The following is a 22,758-nucleotide window of genomic DNA, read 5'->3' on the forward strand; positions in this document are numbered from 1 at the left end:
AAAACTAGCTGTTCAGAAGTTTATTAACTACAATGACATAATATTGAACTCAAATATGAGTAATTCTTTTTAGCAACTAAAAAAAAGTACTATTGGGCACTATGCTTATACATATCCCTCACATAGGGCATAGTACTGTCTCTCCAGGTAGAAGATTGTCCAAGCCCTTTCTTTGATTTCTATTTCATCTCCAGTCTATGAATGAAGGTAAAAACTGGCTTATGATCAATGATCTCTGTTGATGGATATGCACTGTTACTGCATGCAAGCATCAGCCTCTACTATGGTGCCTATGCTATCCTCCCTTCTCCTAATCTACCTGAAATCCCACAGATTGATGGATATGCACTGTTACTGCATGCAGTGCCTATGCTATCCTCCCTTCTCCTAATCTACCTGAAATCCCACAGGATTTTTTGTTCATTACGGCTTATCAGTTATATTTATTTGAATTCACTGCATTCACTTGTTTTTGGGAAACCACCTTCCTTAGAGGAAAAAATGTTATATATTTAGCATATCCTATAGGTAAAAATAATACAGGTTTTATGTAATTAGCAGCTGAAATATTTTTAGAGAGAATTTGAGTTACAAAACTATTACTTATTCAATTAATTTTCTTGCTCAAACAATGGAATGTTGCTCAGTGATCTCTCTGTCACTGGCATGCTTTCAAAATTAAACACTAGAAATAAATTGCCTTGGGTTAAATAAAATAATCCAGCAAATAAAACAAAAGCAAAACCAAAAACAGAGCAATCTCGGCAACATATCCCGTTTTCATCCTTATCTAGCTCTAGCCAACACCCACTTCCACAATGAACTAGAAGAAAAAAGTAGGCCCTGCCGTATGTCCCGGAGGTTAGCAAATCTGGGCTGCTAAACAGCAGGAACTGGCAAATTCTCCAAGTGCAGAGTCCTAAAAAAGACGCCTGCCAGATACTTCCCTCTCCTGCTCCAAAGAGGCTTCAATTCAATGCCTTCCACAGCCTGCATCTCTGGCAAGAAGGCTGCACTTCTGCACGCATTTAACTGCAGTAATATTCAGTATCTGCACAAAACTGCTACACTCCAGCACAGCTGAGCATGGCATCATACCTGCTCTGCTCACAATCCACTTCTGCCCAGCTCTCAAACCAGCCATTTCCTAGCTGTTCTTTCATTGCCTTTAAATTGAAGACAGAGAGAGTGAGAGAGCACACAAAAGAAAGTGGAAAAAAAGAGTGAAAGCAAACATATACAAAAAGTGCATGCAGAGCCAGATTTTTTTCACTGTGGAGTTTCAAATATTCACCACTCAAAATTCAAACCAGATTTTCAAGAACCTATGCCCCAGTGGTTTCTATTGTAATACTTAATTATTTGATAGTTAAACAGATTTTAACAATCTAATCAGTTATTTAGTTAACAGCTAATGAACTCCACTAAAAAAAACAAAACCCTCTTGCAACTTAAAATCACATTTCTTTGCACACAAAACATCTCAGCAAAAAGTCATGCTCTATATTTTGCAAGTCCTTGCTATTTATTTTAGAAAATATGAGAAAATCTCTCATAGCTGGGGCTTTTTTTCCACAATATGTCACTTTCCACACAGCTGTGAGAGGATGAATTGTGGCAGTGAAGTTCATGGTAAGGATGAGATTTTGAGTAGAGGAATTCCTGTTCACTGAAGGTCATGCGTCAGAAATACCCTTTTCAGTATATCAGGCTTTAAAAGGACAACACCTCACTTCCTGGTCTGAGCTGAATCTGCTGTGAATTTTCAAAATAACACTGATGTGTTTTTAGTGGTTCAATTTGCAATAGCTAAATCTGCAGTTAAAAACCCTCAAAGCCCAACAACAACAAAAACAAGGCTATCATCCTGTAGCTGGCTGCACTTAGTATGTCTGCTTGTGGTTTACTTGCAGAAAACTTCAATAACAGAGGAATTGCTTTATTTTAAGGAGCGGGGGGGAAAGTAATATTTTCCCAATATGATCTGTTCCTATTTATCTTCAGACACACTTCTGTGAGGAGGGAATATAAAGTACTTTTTAGTTATAATATTTATTTTATTTGCGAACCATTTCATTTTTGTGCTTGAACACAAAGAGCAGAAAACAAAACAAACTCAGAGAGAAAAGAGAGCTATGACTATATTTTCTCCACCCCTTGCCAAAAACACTACAAAGAATGAAAAAAACAATGTCTCACTTTAAGCCCCAGAACTGGTTAATCAAAGCAGTTGATGATCACACACACCAGCTGGGAAAAAAATAGTTTTCTATCCATACTGTACTCATATCTGCTACCTCTGGCAGCCTCAGATGGAAAACAGGAACCGCCATGCTCCTGTCAGAGGTCTGCAGAGTGAGGAAATCTTCCACTAACCCCCACAAAATGCACTGAGCCAAGGTGCAAGAAAACTCCTAGTGGGCAGCTACTGAGTGACCAGAGCAGGAAGGACACAGCAGTGACCTAATCCCCCTGAGCACCTATTTGTCTCATATTTGGATGCATCATCACCTGAAAATGAGGTATCAGTTGGGACTGGAGGTATCAGAAGAGCCTACACAATTTTGTAATTAACATAACAAGGCCTTGGTGTCAAAGATACAGTTCTCTATATAAGCAAATTTTATAAACCATCCAGTGTGGAATAACTTTGGTATAACCTAATAATCTTTCAGTACATCTTGTGAGCATACTTTTGTTACCAGATTGGTTCATAAGAGCCCAGTGGACTGTGCATGGCCTGTGATGATAAGCGTCTCACAAGCATTTTGATAGCAATATCAAGGCTCATTTATCAGTGACACACACTTCTCTGGGGAAATATTGAGATATTTCAGACATTATGTGGGGTTTTCTGCAATTATGATCCCAGTTTTTTCCTTCCTCCTCTCCCTGCTCAGGGAGAGGACCAGCAGGACCAGCAGCCTGGAGAGCTCTGATTCACACTCCAGCAGAAAACAAGGCAGTGAGGATTCGAGATTTACCATCTTCATTTAAGAGAAGAAGCACTGAGTTTCTTATCTGAGATCTCCAGATAAGCACAAAGGCTTCAAAAACTCTCCAAACAACAGTCCATGCTTGTGCTCCATACTTCCTTCAAGGAAATTTTCTCCCATGCAGGTCTTTCCCACCAGGCTTTCAAGTGGCCTGTCTCACAGAGAGGGGTTTCACAGCCAATAGACTGACCCAATCCAAACTAACCAACTGATATCACTATTTAGTAGTCCTCCTCCTGAGCTAAAACAGGAATAAGAGTCACAGAGGGGGTACCTCTTCACCCATCTTTTATTCCAAAGGTGCTATGGAAAAGGAGGACATTTACCTCGCTCTCTTAGTTCTTTAAAACACAGTGCAGGGAAGAGAAGGAAGCAGGAGGAGGAGAGGGACAATAGGAGCATTTAGCTTTCATATTCAAACTCAGCACAAAGTAATTTTAAGGCTCTACAGGTATCTGGACTTCTCTTCTGAAGCTGAGTCTGCAGGTCAAAAATATCACACAGTTACTCAAACAAAACAGATCTTTCCCAGCTTTTGATCCATACAGGCCTGCTGCAGGAAAGATGGTTTTATCTTCTGTTTCAAAATTAATTACTAATATTCGACAAATTTCTGCATGATCTGTACAGTGAAGAGGAAGATTTTGCCTGGTCTTTTCTCAGTAGGCAGCCTGAAGCACATTTATTTTTACTCTGAGAACCAAGAGATTCAAAGCACAGTCTCCAAATGTTTCAGAGGAAGTTACCCTTATCAGTAGTCTTTAGGGAAGTCCTGTACACCACATACTTGGGATCAAGAAGATGTCACGTGAAGTCTATAACCTAAAGGAGGTTAAATACACAAGTACCAGCACAGCTCCCTTTTCAGCTTTGCTTTGCAGTATTAAGATCATCCTTTAGGTAAGTGGAAAAACACTGGCTACAAAATACTATCTTATCCCAGATGGTGATGTCATGATTATGTAATATTATCCTCCAAAGATTACTGTATATTAAAGAATATGCTGTATTTCCCAGGCTTTTCCCTTGCATAACTTCCCAGGTGATTTGCATCATTGAACAACGGGAAGCAAGGCTCCCCAGGTCTGACAGGAGACTGCCTCTCCCTACACAGGAGTAACTTTTCTTGCTCACTAAATTTGAGTTCGTCTCCCTGTGGCCTCCCAGAAGATGTCACCATGCGCCAAGTGAAAAGAATTTGCCCCAGCAAACAACCCCCCTGGCCCAAAGGATCACAGCTCAGGATCTGTACCCTAGCTGTTTCCTGGGCACTGCTGGTGCTGGGCAAAGGAGGCACTGTTTCTCTGCAGCACAAGGAAGGCTCGGAAGCCTCGTGATTAATTAAGCATGGTCAGCTTGACTCTCCTCAGGAGGAATGAGGAAACAGAGGTAGAAGAACCTGTTTGATGAAACTTTGAGCACTGAAGCCTGAGGCAGGAGCTTTGGAATTAAACACTGTTTCTTTTTCCTCCCTTTGCCTTCAATCTGTTTATAACTCATATACTGGCAGGGTCAATGAACACGCAAGGTCTATTCAAGACACAAAAAACACAGTAACAAACAAACCCTGGGAAAGATATAATATAATCAATATTCCTTTGAATCAAGGTGGTCCAAGCCTTCTACACAAGCACAGATTTAGAGTTTCAGAAAAAAAAAAGAGCCTAAACCATCCCTCATATCTGTCATACTGTTAAAAACTTCAATATTATTTCAGATAAGATTTTTATTTCTACATACTGCAATAACCAGGTGCAAAAATTTTAGCCATTTTCTAAGTGTAAGAGCAACAAATTATGAGAGGACTGAATCAGTCTGACTACTGTATGTACATTTCTCAGTTCATGCTTAAGGCATATAGATTTCCTTGTATAACTTCTAAAAACTACTGTGAAGAAATAGTTTTCCCCTTAAGCATGACTAGCAGTGAAGTCTCATTATACCCACCCTTAGTTCAAATAATGCCAACAATGACTGCAGTCGTTGGTAGCACATTAACCTCATAGGGACAGTAAAGTATGTACTAGTGGGAGAGGAGGAATCTAATCCAAACATCCTTTACAACCTCTCAATCTCCATGCACAACATGGTGTATTGAGATGCCCATACAACATGAATAGCTCCAATGAAAGTCAAAAAAGCTAAATGTGAAGGGCTTTGAAATTCATGTGAAAGTGAAGAATTACACCAGTACATGCTTCTTTACCCAAAGGTTTTGATTGCGTATTCAATACATTCATCAAATTGATATCCACTTAGGAATCTACTGATGAAAAGTACTATACAAATTTGGTGTTATTTTACTCTACATAAGGGAAAAAACATGTAAAAATGCTCCTAAGCATGACAGTAAAATTGAAGAAGGATCTTCCTTTTGTCAGTAAGCATCTGGTATCTTGCTTCATCCTCTTGATGCCTCATTTTCATATCAGAGTTCTAATTAGTACAGCAGACAAATAAAGAAAACGTGAAACCTGCAGATGAAGTGCTGAACGTGTCTGTGTACATACAGAGCACTGATGATAAGCACCACAAGCAATATTGGCAGTCAAAAAAAGCTGACAGCAATAACCTAATTTTACTTCAGAGTGTAGATCTAATCTTAGGACCTGATCCTGTCAGGAACCAAGAGCCATAAACTTACTAGAAATCAAGAAAGTTCAGCATTTCACCGAAGACACTCAGCACCTCACAGGTTCAAATCCATACTTTTTGAAAGTCACTTCCTATTTCTCCTTTGTTTACCCTGGCTTATCCTGTACAGTGAGGTTTTCCGACATAGAGATAACTTTGGAAATGATTACTCTCATATTCTTTGATGATTTCAAAAGGCAGGAAAGAATCTCTCCCCTTTCTGAGGGCCACCCAGCTGAAGCAAAGAACATTATTTTTTTCAGGCATGTTAATAGGAGCCAGTAATAACTCAACTGAGTTTCCTTGGCCTTGAAATACCTGACCGAATTTGCTTTTGTTCTTTCTCAGTAACTTATTTTGTTCCTGTATCTGCTGTCACACAATTATGTTTCAAACAACCCTAAAAGAGAGGCTGCCCAACAACTTCCAACCAATTTAACCTCTTCCTATGACACATATTCACTGCCTTAATGTGTTTTATCCATTATTCCTGTCTCACAAGTGGATGGAGCCACTGGGAAACACAGTGTAACAAAGTAGGTGTTCAAATTAAGCTCTGCAGTCATTAAATATGTTAACTGTAACTAAAGCTGCTACTAGTCTCACTTTCCCCAGGAGAAAAAAGGGAACAAGTGAATACACAAGTGTTAAAGAATGGCATCTTCTTTCCTAGACTCCTAAGAGAAAAAAAAAAAACCAACCCACTGAATAAGTTGGACATATACACACAAATAAATGAAGATAAACTATTTCATCCCTTTGCACCTCTATTTATGTCAGTTATTTTGAACCAAAACCTTTTTTTTTTTTTTTAATTCAAGCTGGGAGATTTGGTAAATGCTGCCTGTCACCACAATTTTTTATTTCTGCTAAGAGCAGAAGTGAGGTACTTCTCAACTGAGGCGCTGCTAACAGCAACCAATGAATCAGGGATTACAAGTACCACTGGGAGAAGTAGGTACAAGGGGGAAGTAGAACTGGAAAAGTAGCATCCCTTAGAATAAAAGGGTTAAAATAAAAGAAGACAGAGCCTGTGGGTTTGAAAATGCAAGCCCTGGGACATGAGCTCTGAGCTTCAGGGCAGATGCATTTTGAGACACAAAGGAATTACCTAGATGAGTTCTTTGATTACAGCACTTACCAGGAATCCAGTTTGTAAGCAGGGATATTTTAAGGACAGCTGGGTAACCCTCCTATATGCTCTCTTTTCTGCTGTTCTGCAGGCTTGAGATAACCATCTAACATACTAGATTCATATTTTAAGAAGCAAGGACACAAACATTAGCTTCATACTGAAGTGGTGATGACTGATAGATCTCACATTGTACAGTGGGCCTGCCAACAATATTAAAAAACAAATCTATATTCATCTAGTAGTCATTCAGTCCCAGGATATACTCAAAGCATTCTGTCATAGCAAAGTTTATCCTTAACCAACATTACTTATCCAGGAAGGTAAACCTATGACACCAGGAGAATTTGAAGATAATTGGTTGTATTTAGGCACCACGTCTTTTCATATTTGCCTAAAGAAAGAAAATCGTAGCTTCTCTGAAGTAAAAGGTGTTCCAGTATTATAAGCCTCCAGTATGAAATAAAGCATTAACATACTCCCTTAAGCTGCTATTCTGCTTGATGTTCATGAGCCACATATAATAGAAAGGTGAAGCAAATCTATCAGAATATTTTAAGGGCACTGTTTTTTTCCTATAGCAGTGTACTGAAAAGTTGATATTACATTTTGTACAGACATATAGACATGTGTAAGTTGTAAGTAAAAGTACATTCTCCTAAACAGATGAAAACTGTAAGTAACGGAAGCCTTAAATTCAACACCTTTGTACACCAATGCCTTCAGTTTCAGGTAATATCACATAACTGATATTCCCATCACTGTCTACTTACTACTTTTCGGACCTTAGCAATCCACCTTTCAACACTTTTTCTGTAGCATCTGCACAATACATTTTGGATGAAAGAAATGTCAGTAAAAGCTTTACTATGCTTACAAGTCTAGGTGTTAAATTTATACTGATCAGGGAAGGCAATACTATACACAATATCAGGAAACCAAAGAGAATGCCCCTTCTTCACTGTGGAAGGAGGGTAATGGGTATGTCGTGTCCTTCTCCCACTTCATTTGAGCTCCAAACACACGAAATAATGAATCATTTTTCAAAGCAACAACGAGTAGCTAACACCCCCTCATATCTTCCCCAGAATCTCTCTTTCCAAAATTCATGAAGCCCCAGTTGCTATAAGCTGCTCCAAATTTTTGCCAACTGGGATCAGTCCTGAAGCACAACATGTTAACCCCAAGCCATGTCAGCACATCCGGTGTAGTGAATATGTGGCTTTTTCAAAACCAGGGACAGCCTTGTGTAAACCACAGGCCAGCAGTCTGCCAGGCAGGCAACACCAATATAATCTCTCTGCATCTGTTTTATAAACACACTCAGGTGTTGGGCTATCAGGCCTTGCTGCACTGCACAGCTGCTCCACAGCACACACCAGCTGTACTTACTCCATCTTCACACCACTCCAGCTGGAGGATCCTAAGCCTTTCCACTCTTAGTAACAGAGACAAGACCCTAAAAATGTAAAATTAAATGTTCTGTTTCCTTCAAATGATTGACTCAAATGGAAGTCCCCTTTCCTCCAAATTTAGTGCATGAACAATCAAACAACAAACACTTTGACTTTACGTTTTGTCTGCTCTTATCTTCTACCATATTAACTGCAGTTATGGGGCTATAAGAATATACAAAATTGAAAGTTAGGATGTCAACTTTCAAAGTCTCAAACTTTTCAAAACAATCTGTTCTACATTTCAGAGGGATTTGCACATCCAACTCTACCAACTCCTTGACAGCTGATATATATTCATACACAGGTAGGCTCAATACCCAGGACATTCTGAGTACATACACACAGGATAACCCTCAGTGGTGATTTTTTTCACTGAAACAGTAAAGCTGGTGCTGCCTCCAACTAGTCACCAAAGGAGCAGCTCAGCTTCCAGCTACTGTCTCTGCTTTGACAGTCTGGAAGCCTGGTTTTAAAGAACCACACCTCTACAGAAAAAGCAACAGTGTCAAGAAAGCAGCAAAATAGAGGCCATGCATTTCTGTTTGTTTACTACAACAGAAGGAAAGCATCTTCACAATAAAGTGGTTGGACAATTGAAACAGAAAAAAACCCTTCCAATCAAACCATAAATCCATTAGCCTACAAAAGGTAAGCTACAAGAAGGAAATAGAAATGTAATGGTGAGAATCCTTCTTTTACAAAAGTAAAAGGAGAGATTGACAGATGAGGGAGAAGCTTTAGGACAGAAAGAGGTATCTCTAGAAGGTATCAGGCAGAAACCTTATTTCACTTGTCTAGATCTCAGAATCTGTCTCCCCACCATAAAAATGAAACTGATACTTCCACTGCAAAATTGCGAGATTAAAACCACAATGCCTGTGCCATACTTCTGGGCAACATGGAGAAATCTCCATCCATTACACTTCCTCTCAGGAATGCTGTGAAGATGACTATACTCAAGATTCTCCAGACTCAGATTATTTTGCTAATGAGTTTCATTACAACCTGAGACAGACAGATCTATGCAGCAGACAAAGGCCTCTCCTGGAACAACTGATATAAAAGGCTGGACTACTCATTTTATAAGAAGATTTTATACCTGAGTCATGAGTGAATGTTTCTCCCATCATTTCAATTACTGACATGCTCATATGTTTGAAGGAATTATGCAAATGGAAATAAAGGCAATAATTACAGAAGAAAGAGGAGATAACATGCTATATCACAAGTAGATGCAGGACAACTAAGTATGTAAAAACTTGCATGACCAGTTCACAGCATGCAAGATTATAATGAAGTCATTACACATTATCTCACAGCTCACGCAAATTACAGAAAATAATATAATCAGGATCAGAAATAGTTTGTGTACTGTGAAAATTAATTCACCAACCCCACCTGTTACCAGAAACAGTAAGGAAAACCAAGCAATACTGATGATGTCGATTTTTTTTGTTTATCTGTTTTGATATTTTGAAACTTTTAGTTAAATAAAGCCTGCTGCAAAAAAGATCTCCCTTATTTGTACGAACTGCTCTATTACAAAGTGGCTTCACTTTGTTGACCATCTGTCATATTTACATGTTCCTCGGTCTGGCACACAAGCTTCAGCCTCTTTCTCTGCTGACTCATGTGAATAAAAACACTCTCCCTTAACTCCTCAGACAACTATTGCTTCCCCATGGGCCATCAAATACATTTTTTGAAAGTTACCATAACACATAATTTGTTTCTTTTGCATACTTCTGTTCTGTAAAGTACAGGTTTTTATTTTGTAACACATTTTCCGTGGCTTTTGCAAGCCACTTCCAGTTTGATACACTTGCACTCCAAAAGTGCGATTGTTTTTCTTATTTTACATCATAAACTTCTGAAGGAAGAAACTGTGAACTTTCTGTTTCTGCACAACCTCATGTTATCAAAGAGAAACTAATAACTCCTACACTCAAAACTGTCACACTGCCAGAGAGTATGCATCCATGCTCTGACAAAGTCTCAGCACTTCGCTCCTGTCTCACTGGGATATCACCAGCATCAAGTACATTTTCATAGCTGCATAAAATGTCTCCAAGACTTCACATTTTTTGCATCACAAAGTTCATTAACCGTGCACAAATCTTACAATAGAGGGGTTCTGCAGAGCAGCACACTGCTGCTGGGAAGCACATTTTGCTTGCAAGTCTGCAAACAGGGTGCAGGGCTGATTCACAGTTGCTGGAAGAGCTGCAAACTTTTTGGCAATTCTACAAAACATTTGGCCTGTAATTTGTCTTACTGATCACTGCCACAATTATGTCCAGGTCCCACAGAGGAGAAGCCTATATAGTGCAGCAAGGAGTCTGCTATAGGGAGAAAAGGCTTCACCAGAGGTACCCCCACTTCTCCCTCTGCCTGCCTTCCCTTTCAGTCAGATGGGTTTTTTTAACCTCAGTGTTCCAGGAACAGCCTGAAAGACAAAATGACACTCTCACACTTCACATCTGATTTTAAACCTGACTTTTAAAAAGTGTAAACTTTAGAATACACTGCGGGTTTTGAAAGCTTTATGGTATTAATAACACTGTTACAGCAAAACAGTTCTTGGTTGGAGAGCACACACTTTAAACCAAATGTAACATTTGTTACATGATTGTCAGTTTGATGTCCAGAGTACATTCAAACAAGGCTAGAGATCAGCTTCATTTAATTTGTTAAAATATCCAGTGATTTACTATAGTTTTATTAATGAAATGTCAGCCAAAACAAAACCAAAAATGTTAAGGTTTTGAGGGTTTTTCTTAGCTTAAAAATGCCCTGAATAAAACCACTTCCAAAACATCACATATTACCAAAATGAAGAGAAGGCTTGATGGTCAGAACTGACAATTCTGACCAAACACATTTACAAGCAGTTCACAGTGTACTCACAAACTCATTTGCACAGAGTTTAGAAGCTGTGTTGACTGGGTTTTTTACTCAGAAGGTGGTTGGGAATTGGAACAGGCTGCCCAGAGAGTGGTCACAGCACCAAGCCTCTCGGGCACATGGTGATTCTTGGGTGACCTGTGCAGAAGCTGAACTCCTGCTGAGTCTCTTCCAACTCAGCAGATTCTGTGATTCTATGACAACAGATACAGCCACTCATGAACAGACAGCTAGATAACACTTTCAAAAGGCTGCTGAATCAGGAGCCTAAATTCTTCATGTCATTTCCACCCTGCTGAAAAATTTACAGTGGGTCTCAATTTGGAGAACTACATGAAGTTCAGTATTAAACACAGAAGGAATTAAATTGATGGTGATGTTACTAGCTGGGAGCACAGAGGAATCAGTATGTATGCAACTAAATTATACACAACTAAATTATACTCTCAATAGTTTCAGCAACAGAGAACACCACTCAAAGAGCTACCCATTAAAATCAATGTAGCAACATCAACTTTGCGTGCAAGACAACTTATCTCTGTCTGTCCTCCAGTCATTAATGTACAGCACTCACTACAAACTTCCAATTTTTGTATGTTTGTTTAAGGTATATTGCTTTTGCTTGCTCACACATCTATTTATCAACAAAACCAACACAGGAAAGTTTCTGGGTTTCTGCACTGCTCTGGACTGTCATGAACATAGGTCAATTGCTCCTCATCTATTTTTGTTACCATACTACTACAGTAAAGTGAATACCCTTCAAAAAAGAATCATGACCCAACATTTCTGCTAAATGATATATCCTAGAAGGTAACATTATCCCCAAGGCCTCTTGCAACTAATGGACAAAGCAGACAAGAACGAGCATGGACTGGCAAGAAAAGAGCACATAAAGAGATTATAGGAGCTTGTCTAGGTTGTAGTGTCTGACCTGCTCCCCAGAATTGTTCAAAGTAAGTTTAGCTGAACTTGTATTTTAAAACCTCTCACCCAGCCTTATGAAAATGCATATGCAAAGTTACCTCCCAAATACGACTACTAAACTAATATTATTTTGAGTTATATGTAGATATAGATATATAACTTATAATATAGTTACATAATGTATCTATATATCTATAAATATATAAATACATATATATATAAAGTATTGTCAAAGGGTAATCAGAAAGAAGCCTCAGGTTCTGCTTTTTAGGTGAAAAGCCCTGCCACATGCTTCTGATTCAATGGATAACACATCTAAAAAATAGGCATGAGGTGTTAATGAAATTCTTCTTTGTTCTTTCTTCCTTTCAGAGGTTTGGCATGGCTCTGAGAAATTGCTAGCAGGAAGAGTAAAGGAGTGTGATAAAACTTAACATAGCTTATCTCAGCCCAGTGACATTAGTACTTACTGTTACCCCTATATATCATATCCAAATTTCATTATTGTACTCTTAATGGTCTAACCCACCTATCACTACAGAAAAAAGCTCTAATGTAATAATATTATACCAGCTTCCATTGAATTATACAGAAAAATCCTATAGTTCCCTCAAACTGGGCAGTAGAAACATTCTTGAAGCTATATGGGACACTAAGAAACAACTAGAAGTTTGGGAATCATGGACTAGGTCATCATGGACTAGTTCATATGTCCATCTAAACACATCAACTCCTTGAAGAGAAACACCACATTTTGCAAAGCATCAGGAACTCCAATAATCCCCAGCAAAATTTCCATTATTGCCTCTCCCCTCAATATTTTGAGTTAGGGACATCAAGCAAAGCTGAGCTGATGGGCTGCTTCTCAACTATCACTTCAGCCCTTTACACTGATAAGCATTTTCCTAATATTTCTCTTGGTTTCCCCAGTCTGCCTTTTTGACTTGTGCTTGGACTGGAATTTTTTGAAGATAGAAACTACCATTTCAAATAAAATTTAGAAAAAAAAATTACCAAACACTCGTAGGTATTTTCTGTGATTAGGAGTTCCTGAAAATCCCAAGTCAGTACCAACTAAAAATTTTTAATAGTATTCCCACTGCTTGGGAGAGTCCAGTTTTCAAGGACAGATCATGTTCCTACAACATTCCACCAAGTCTGCTAATACCAGAGCACTTCTGCCTGCAGTTCAAACCTACATATTACATTTATTCCTTCAAACACTTCAGTAGTATAACTAAGTGGAAACTCGGTGCATCACTCCTTTGTGACTGAAAACAGCAACGAGTATGATCAGCTCCCTGCTGCTTGCTGAGCAGCACAGCGGGGACGTGCTCAAGATGACAGCAGCTGGGCAGATGCCACAGAGCTTCAGACACTGGGATGCTGTGTCCTACTGACACGAGGATCTCACTGGTCCACCACAGTGACAAATAGGGGGAAGGAGTTGGACTGCTGGGAATAATGGCACTATGGAGATAAGGGAAATAATGATACGGAAAATGAAGGAAAAGTTACAGCAGCTGGCACTTGAGGGCAAGGTGATAGTGGTGGATTAAGGAGAAAAGTGGGCCAAGAGGTCAAAGGTTCAAGAGGTGCCAAAGCACTATGGGGTCACAAGGAAGGAAAAGACAATGAAACTCAGAGGAAAAGAAAAGCAAAAAGATTCCTCAGTAAATCCAAAAGGAACCACGTGAGAGAGAAAACACAGTGGATGCAGCATGAATGACTTTAAGCCTTTCCTTTTCCAATACATTCTCAGACATCACTTTCTAAGGCCACGGATCAATCTCACCTTGAAATAAAGGAAGTTGACAGATGCCAGAAAGACTTATGCAATGAGTAAATATGGTCCTGGCAAGAAAACTGTACTTGGAATAGATCTCTGTAGAGATCTATAGCAGGACATTTCATTCACATAGCCTGCTAGCATTGCCAACATCAAAATCTTATGCACTATTTTAAAAGTTGCTCTATAATTTCTTGACCATCTTAAAGCCAGAACAGATAAAGAAAGATGGAGAATTGGCAGCATAAAGACAGAACGGATGATAAAGAGAAAACTGAAGGAAAACAGGGAAGGGCACTACTGTCTTGCTGGCTTTTAATCTGTGAAACAAAGCAAAGCAATTCCAGCCATTTCCTTGTCACCTATGCAGAGGATGCATCAGTCTTCCCTTCATCTTTCCACCACTATTATATCTGCTGCATTGCTACCACATCTCTCTAAATATAAATATTTACACTGTCAAAGCCATCTATCTTTTAATGATATAAAAAAAGGCCAACATACTGAAGAATGGAGAGTTCTAAATGCATAAGAAACCCCAGTCGCCCATAATAAGAGGCCTGTAACTTATTTATACTCTCAAGTACTGAAAGATACTAAGCTGGAAACACCAAGTATTACATTTCCCTACTCTTCATGTAAGATACAGAGATACCAAGGGGGCTTGCTGTTCAAACAATGCAGACATGAAATTTATTTGGTAACATCTAGCCATTATTCATGGTTTTTTGTTCCTGCCTGTGATGAAACTGCCCAGCAGGACACCAGAAACAAGCAAAATGATTCTATTGTCTGGAACAATCTAATCAGCTCAAGTTAGCCGATAAAAGGCAGAAATGGCTGCCTGCAAGCCTCTGATGGAATCAAACTTTGGGTTTTTTTTAATTTTAAAAGCTATGGTCTGACATTATTTCTGTTCCTCAACAATTCAAGCCCTAAAGAGTTCAGAGGGTAAAAAAAATCTCTTAGAACTGTGTAGCATTTCTCCAACACTGCTTCCAATAAAACAAACATTAAAACTCCTGTTATATTTAATGGGAACATGCCAATTTCTCTAGGTTTCTTAGCTGTGCTATTCAGAAATATGTGAAATCCTGGCTTCTGTAACTTCTGTTAAATTGCAGCAATTATACTTTAATATCATTGACAATTTTAACTCTTGGAGGAATGCAAGTGAGGGGACACTCAGAAATCAACTTTATCAGCAATTCAAGCTACTGACTGAATAATGATCAGAGTAGATAAGAATTCTGCAGATGTTCTTGCACCATACTCATTTGCATTTTCTTTACTAAAATATAGTGCAAAGTACATAACTGCCATGAAAGTTACCCAATCACTAGAATGGCTTATTAGCTTTACAGTTGCAGTTTCATATTAATATTACTGAATATACTTTTTTAATTGTCTAGTGACTGCCTGCCAAACAAGAAAGTACTCACAAACACAAGGTTAAAACTTTTTGTCAGCCATCTGTAGTAACCACTTTCCCCCCAAATGGTTGAAACCCCTGTAACTTCTACAGTTTGCATGACTCAAAAGAGTCCAATGCAAAATACCCCATTCTTCAGACCTTGCTCTGGCCAGCTTGGCAAAAAGATTTGTTCGATCCTCCCCAGCACAAACTGTCAGTTTTCCAAGCTGTCTATGGACTTCTGATCTTACTCCATATCCAAATACTTCCAGCCTTACCTTTCCATGTGGATGAAGGAAAAGTCTCGTCTCAGTCCTCTCTGACCACAAATATCCCATTACTTGCATGCTCTATTGTTCCCAAACCCTCTCTTACCATGAACTGCAGATGTCTTTCTCTTACAAGATAATAGTTGGGGTGGGGGAAAGGGGATTAAGATAGTATTGGATAAAGCAGAACTGAATTCAACCAGCCAATTCCAAGCCAAAAAGCTCCTGTCTCCAAACTGTATTCAGTCTCCCTTCAAAACCCAAAAAGTTCATTTAAAGGAAAGTTATTTACAGAGTGAAAACAAATCACATTTAGTTGCCAAGTTCTACAATTCCAACTTAAATCAAATCCTCATTTTGGCAATATTTAAAGAATTCTGGACATGGAGGACAGAAATACAGTTTGATGTTAGAGAGCAGAATATGCAAGATTTGCAGAAGAATAAATCAGTAAGAAAAAAATACAAGTAAAGGATGTTGTTAACTGTTATTTATTCATGGTTTTCTTTTGGAGCACAGGCTCCTATTGAGGGAATAATTTAAACTGGCCTGTATGATATCCAGTGAACCCAGTTCACTGGGATCAGCGGTTTACTCAGACCCACAAAGTTCTGCACAGTATCTATGGAACCACCTAAGCTGGAATGCACTGTCTTAAAACTGGCACATGCACTGTCTTAAAACGGGTAGAAGAAGGACATGCAGGAATTGTATTCACTCCACTCAGACATTTTGTTAAAGTCTAGATCTGAACTAGTACCTACGAACTGGACTCTGCTATTGGTAACTTTTTTCTAACAAATACTTTCTACAGAGTTCAGTGTGGAACTTTGTATCAGTATTTGGTATTAGCAACAGTAAGATGAGATTCTGATCAGTGGTGGGATCAACTCCTGACCTATAGCTATGACAATTCACTGTTAGTTGAAATGCATACTCCACTACACGCTTTCCATGCTCTGAGCAATTTTTTTTCACATCTGAAGTGAAACTTCAAAAGCTATATACTCAGCAAAGCAGGCCAAAAAAAACCCCAAAGCGGGTCAGTGACCACCATAGAGCCTTCAACCAGCCCATTTGCCTATGCCAGCTCAGCCCTGTCTCCTACACGTGGAGCTTTCTGCTGTTGCCAAAAGGGCAGCGGGAGCACGTGGTGCGGCAGCAACTATTCATTACCCTCCTCCAGGTTTCTCCCCATGCCTCATCTCTTCCTTTCCCCACTTTGCCCTTTCTCTCTGCAGTAACAACAGCAGAGGCAGCACTTTCCCCCTCTATTGCTTCTCAGCAGACAGGGAAGCACTGCAGGTAAGCAGGAGCTGTTAGGAGAGAACATTTCTAGCAGGGAGTAGGAGTAGATTTCTGCAGCTGTAGAAAGGGATTGATACAAGACAGTGGGTGAGCTGTGTGTGACCGTACCACATCCCCAGCAGAGAGGGAAAAGTGAAGGCACAGGAGGGAGACAGACTGTGGGAGCAGGCAAGGAAGACCCCTATCTGTACAAAGTTCTTTCCAAAATCTCTCAGCTCCTCTTGAAAATCACTTACCCTCAGAATGAGAGAGTCCCTGTGAAACCCTGTTGAGCTCCTGTAGCTCTCAGCCTTGCCCCACAAGCCTGACAGACCTTGCTCCATGACCACGTTTTCATGCAGAAACCTCTCAAACAGGACCCCAGCAACTTCCCTTTCATCTCAACAAATATGATTCCGATAACAGCTTTTCAGCAACCCATGAACCACAGTTTAGATGAGATCTAAAGTTTTTGCAAGTGAAATCCTAGGCCTTTCAGCACCACCAGCACAAAATTCAGTCAGCAGATGAAAATAAAAATGAAAATATGCTACAGTCACTTTCTGCTAGCCCAATGCCAGCCCTCAGCAGTGCACGGCACTAGCAGAGGTGAACGCACAGGGTGACCTGCACTACAATGATGACAATTCCATTCTCTGTCTGCCAGCTACAACAGATCACCTGCTGACTGAAAGGAGTTCCCATTCCAAAAACAGAAATGGCATTAAAAGAAGGAAAAAGGGAAAAAAAAAAAAAAGCAACTAAGCAGGGTTTCCATTTCAGTCAGATTAGAGGCACTGGAAAGAGACAGTTCTACTTCTCACATCCATGGACAGCTCACAGGACCAAGGACTCTGGAGTGCTTTAATTCCTTCCCTGCTACTGCCTTTTGGGTGACATTCAGAGCTCAAATAACCTAGGTGTTTAACTGTATAGACTGCAAATTCTTCCCCATGCCATTTCCTATAACTCATCATCCACTTGCTACTGAGATATTAGATTAATTCATAATAAACGTGCTTTATGCCATGGTGGCACAGTACTACCTTCACATTGGTAAAATGTAAATATGAAAGGATGTTTTCAAAAATGTATAATGTTTTAAATTTAATCTGAAGAAGCTGCACTGAAAGAAGAAAAATAGTATGGAAGACATTTTAGTAAAGAAAAGCTCACTAAAATCTATGTTTTATTTTTTTTCCTGAGAGCATAAGGGATTTTTTTTAAGACAGCAGAAAATTAAATCTCTTTCATTAACCTAAATATAGCTGTAAATTATTTTCAGTGGAAATAGAGGCTTTTCTTGTTAAATGTTCTGATGTTCTCATTGATTTAGTGAGTTCTGCTACTCAGCCAGCAAAAGGATTTCTTAGGACAACTCAATAGGTTTTCTCATGTACTGCCAGGCTAATGGCTAAGACCCTTAGATGGAGTCTTTGGCATAGGTCCAATCATGCTGATTTCATCTGTCGTCAACTCTGGAAAGTGGACTTGAACTCAGAACCCATACTACCAATCATCCACACACATAAACATTGATCATGATAATTTGCAGGAGTGGAACCACACGGCTAAATATCAATGGAATTTTCCTTCCTGATCTCAATTCCACTGATTAAAATGTAGCTGCAATGCCAACTCAAGTGAATCATTTACATATGCCACATGTGAGAAAGCTAGATAAAAACATACTTTATTATTACCTGAATTACCTAACTTAAAAAAATATAGCCAGAGCTGTCAAGTTGCTAGTTTGTTTTTCAATCAGAACTTGCAAGTTGTTTGTTGTTCTGTATTTTTTGTTTTTTCAAAGAGTAAGTTCACCAGCATCCTCTTGAATACTCGGTGCCATTCTGTATGACATTTTCTGCGCTTACAAAAAGCCTGAAATGTCATAAATCCAAAGCTCTCTTTAAAACTGCAGTGTAACCATGACTAAAAAATTCTGCAAAACTGACACTTTTACTGTGCTATGTCTGTATTGATGCACTACTGGAAAAGCAGCCATCTTTTTAATTGTCACTATATCTATTTTAGAAACCTAAACAAGTGTTTTCTATTGATCTTACCAAACCCCCACAAAACTATGTATTTTTTTAAAGCTTTCATCCAGTAAACTCTGAGCCACTGTTGCATACCACAACTTTGAATAATTTAAAAATATTTATATATATATTTTTATATATATATATATATATATTTTTATATATATATATATATATATGTATGTATTCACGGAGTATATGTGTCATAAGGTTAAATGCAACTGCTGAACACTCTGTAGAGGAAGGAGGAACCAGGATTTTGCATATCTATCTGACTTGTATTAATACAGTAGACATTATCGTGATTTCAAGCTTTGTACTTGTTTATCATTAGTGTTTCCACTGTAACCATGGCATCCGTATATAGCACAGGCCTAAGAGTGAGAAAAATATCCAGCATTTTCCTAAAAAATTCATCTGAGAAAAAAAATATAAGGATTTGGACAATGGCAAAAGTCAATCAAATTTGGTGATCTGGCTAAAATGAGAAACAGTTTCCTCTTAGGGAGAAAAGCCCAATACAATAATTTTTTTTGGTGAATCTTTTCTGCATTTTGGACTTCTGACAAGAACCTAGAAACCTAGAAACATAACCTTGACCCTAGTGCAGATATTATAAAACAAATTCTGAAATTTCCTTAAAAAACACCATACTATATGAGATCAAAAGCATTAAAGCTATTAATATGTTCACACGACCTGTTCTCAGCACATGAACATTTTCTCAACCCTCTTTCAATAGTGACTGTCCAGTCCTGCAGTAACTGTTGCATCATACTGAAGGTAAGGAGGGGCAGCAGTGTAATTACTCTGATCACACTCAGCAAGTACTTGGTACCCAGTTCCAACTTTCAGGACTGCTTAAAGGGAAACCTTCAGAATGGCATAAAAAGACTTGATGGTCTTCAAGTGTGCTTCAAGTGTGTAGGCTGCATTTATTTGATATTTCAGGCAGTAAAAAAGAATGGGTTACTGTGATTGCTGGTTTTAATTTGCTTGTTACAGAGTTCAGAAAGAGTACTACAAAAATATCAGCCTTAAATGCCAAGAGTGAAATGAAGGAACTAGTCCTCTTATTAGACAGAAAAAACTGACTGTATCATACCAGCAGATCTTAGCCCAATGTTGGTTTAGGCCACGTGCATTTTCCTTGTAGTGTGAAACTCATTCACTTTGCAGACAACTTCTTTTTCAGGTTTTAATACAGAGTCCAGACACTGATGAAGATACCAATACATCTATTTACTTCAGCATGGACTCTACAGAGATGTCATGACCACAGGTCTTCTTGTAACTCAATGAAAAAAGACCCAAAACCAGTGTGATGCTGTAAGAGCCAGTTCTTTGAAGGTTAAAGAACTATCTATTAATCCAGTAAACACACTCAGAATTAGAATTATAGTGACACCCTCAGTAAACAGGAAGATTTTGGAAAGGGTAAAGCACAATCCTATAAACACTTACCACAACCCCCCCCCACCATTCTAACTGTGATACAGGGGGAAGTGTATGCTCTTTTTGTAGTACATGAACACAATCCTAAAGGTAAGGATTTTCAGTACAAAAAAAGTGATGTTTCAGAAGCTGCATTATATTGAGCTGACCAGTTATGATCCACTGCCATGTCCTTGATTCTGTCACAACAGACAATAAGCGTAGTGCCTCCCTCGTCTCCTCCCAGCCACTGAATGCTGGACAGCAATGAATCCTGATGCAATAAAAGCCAGCATTTATCTGATTCAGCTATCTAGTTCCTCACAGATCCTGTTTACAATGGACCTCAACCTGTTAAATTCCGCTGTTTACCTAGGAAATGTGTTCAGACATTTGAGTTCACCTTAAATATCAGAGCCAGGATGCACTGCAGTCCCACCAAAATTCAAACCTGGCATCTGGAATCTGCAAGGTTCTTCCAGATTTGGTGACAAACTCACAACATGTACCATGCACAAAAAGAACATACAAAATTACTATTCTTTCACTACAAATCTGTGCAGGTGTCTTCCTACTGGTCTCAAAGATGAAATCTCACTTGATTTCAGGAGTCCCAACTTGATTATTATTCAATACAGGTAAAAGACATCTGCAATACTGCTGCATTTGTCTTTTCCTGTTATAGCTATTTTTCTTCCTATCCACTCCTTTCCACTTTTAACATTTCAGCTTACTAATTTGTAGCTTTTATAGAGCATCAGAATAATCTAGACCCTGATTACCACAATGCAACACACAGGCAGCAAAAATGAAAAATACTTTAAAGTTGTAAACATAAAAGTTTTAACAGCAAAGTTGATCAGCTACTAATCAGCATAAATAGAGTCTAATTCTTTCATGCTCTTTCATCATTTCCCCATCTCTACATAACTGTATTAAGCAAAGAAACCCCAAAGAATACATAAAACTCAGACCCATTAACCCTAGCTATTTTTTCTTTGGTGCTGGGTTCTTTGTCTGTTTGCCAAAAAACTACTAGCTAGTATCCTTGACCATGAAAAATAAATACATAAAAAGATGAGCATATATAATTTCAGATGGCTGGTTGAGCAGGGCACACTGAAAATGAGATGATAGCTACTATTGTTTCATTATACATCTCATTTAAAGGATATCCACCATTTAACTGCTTAACTGCATCACTGTGAAATGTGCATATTCACATTTCCCATTTCTTCATTGTTTGATGGTTTCTCCCTGTTAAATCACAATACCTGAGGATATCAGAGCAAGGATTTTCCAGCTTTTTTTGTACTCCCACTGGGGCACTGGTAGCCTCTGGGTATTAAAGATGCTGTGAAAGCTGTTAAGACACATTGTGTGTACAGGCAACAGAATTTTTCTAGTTGGGCCCAAATTCCACTAGGACCCTTTCATCAGTCTTGAGCATTTGAAGAAGCATTGCGTTAGAGCTATGCATAGAGGTGTCGATCATCTGAAGGGAGGAAGGAGGAGCATCACTGTTGATGCAGTGAGCTCTCAAGTGACAGGAAGACCCTGAGGTGTCTTGTATCAGAGGTCAGGTCTGGATTTTAAGGTTCATCATTGCCAGGCTAACCAAGTGTATTCACCCTGAAATTATGAAACTCAACTAAGCGCTGGATCTGGGTTTTGCCATAATGTTTGGTATGGACGTATTTGGTTTGGGTTCTTCAGACTCAGTAAGACAACTAGATTTGTATTTATGTCACATAATTTCAGAAACTTGCGAGGTAACTACATACCTTACTTATAGTCAGCATATTTTTCTTTTCTGCCTCGCCTGTAGATAACATGCATTAGTTATATAGTAACCATGACTATCTCAGTATAACAAAGTGTGGAAATAATGAAAAGCCTTCAGAGGCATTACATGTCCTTGGTAACCTAGCTCTGCAAGACAGATGTTGCATCCAGAGCCATGCCATTGAAAATCGTATGTACACGTATGTATCTACAGCGTGAACACTTACCCAGTCTTCGAAGTGACGGCTCCCGTTCTGCAGCAAGTCCTCAAACTGTATAGTGCAGTTAGCTACAAAATCGTCGTACCCGATGGGGGCATCATGGAAAACAGCCATCTCTATCTTCCTGCCATTACAAACGTCGGTGACAAATTCATCATTCCAAGCAGGACTGTTGGTCTTTTGCTTGGTCGAGGTCTGCCCGATCCTGGAGTCATCCACATTGAGGGCGATGTAAGGGTCCAGCAAAAAGGTCTGTGGCCTGGGACCCACTGCATGCCTCAGAGACCACGCCGTGGGTTTCAGATTCACCGCCTCGCAGATCTTGATTTTCAGCAAGCCATTGAAAACCACCATGGCTGGATAGCTGCACTTTTCCCGGGATCAAACACTCGCTCAACGCACTCGCACCGAGAGGGAGGGAGGGAGGTCTCGCCAATAAATAGGAGGGCAGGTCTGGGAGGTGG

At 39.2% G+C, this 22,758-nt stretch overlaps 1 protein-coding gene across 2 annotated transcripts in view; it reads right to left on the bottom strand.

Annotated features, from left to right (window-relative positions):
* PRKCE (protein kinase C epsilon) overlaps positions 1 to 22,675 on the bottom strand; it is a 286,207-nt gene extending 263,532 nt beyond the window's left edge. For both annotated transcript variants that reach the window (XM_039697891.1, XM_039697892.1), the window contains exon 1: positions 22,301 to 22,675. In XM_039697891.1, coding sequence (XP_039553825.1) covers positions 22,301 to 22,648 — 348 coding nt within the window. In that variant the 5' untranslated portion in view covers positions 22,649 to 22,675. The remainder of the gene's footprint in view (positions 1 to 22,300) is intronic.
* Between the last annotated feature and the right edge of the window lie 83 nt (positions 22,676 to 22,758).

This window comes from Passer montanus, unplaced genomic scaffold, assembly GCF_014805655.1.
Source record: "Passer montanus isolate IOZ18808 unplaced genomic scaffold, ASM1480565v1 scaffold12, whole genome shotgun sequence".
In the NCBI taxonomy this organism is placed as follows: Eukaryota; Metazoa; Chordata; class Aves; order Passeriformes; family Passeridae; genus Passer; species Passer montanus.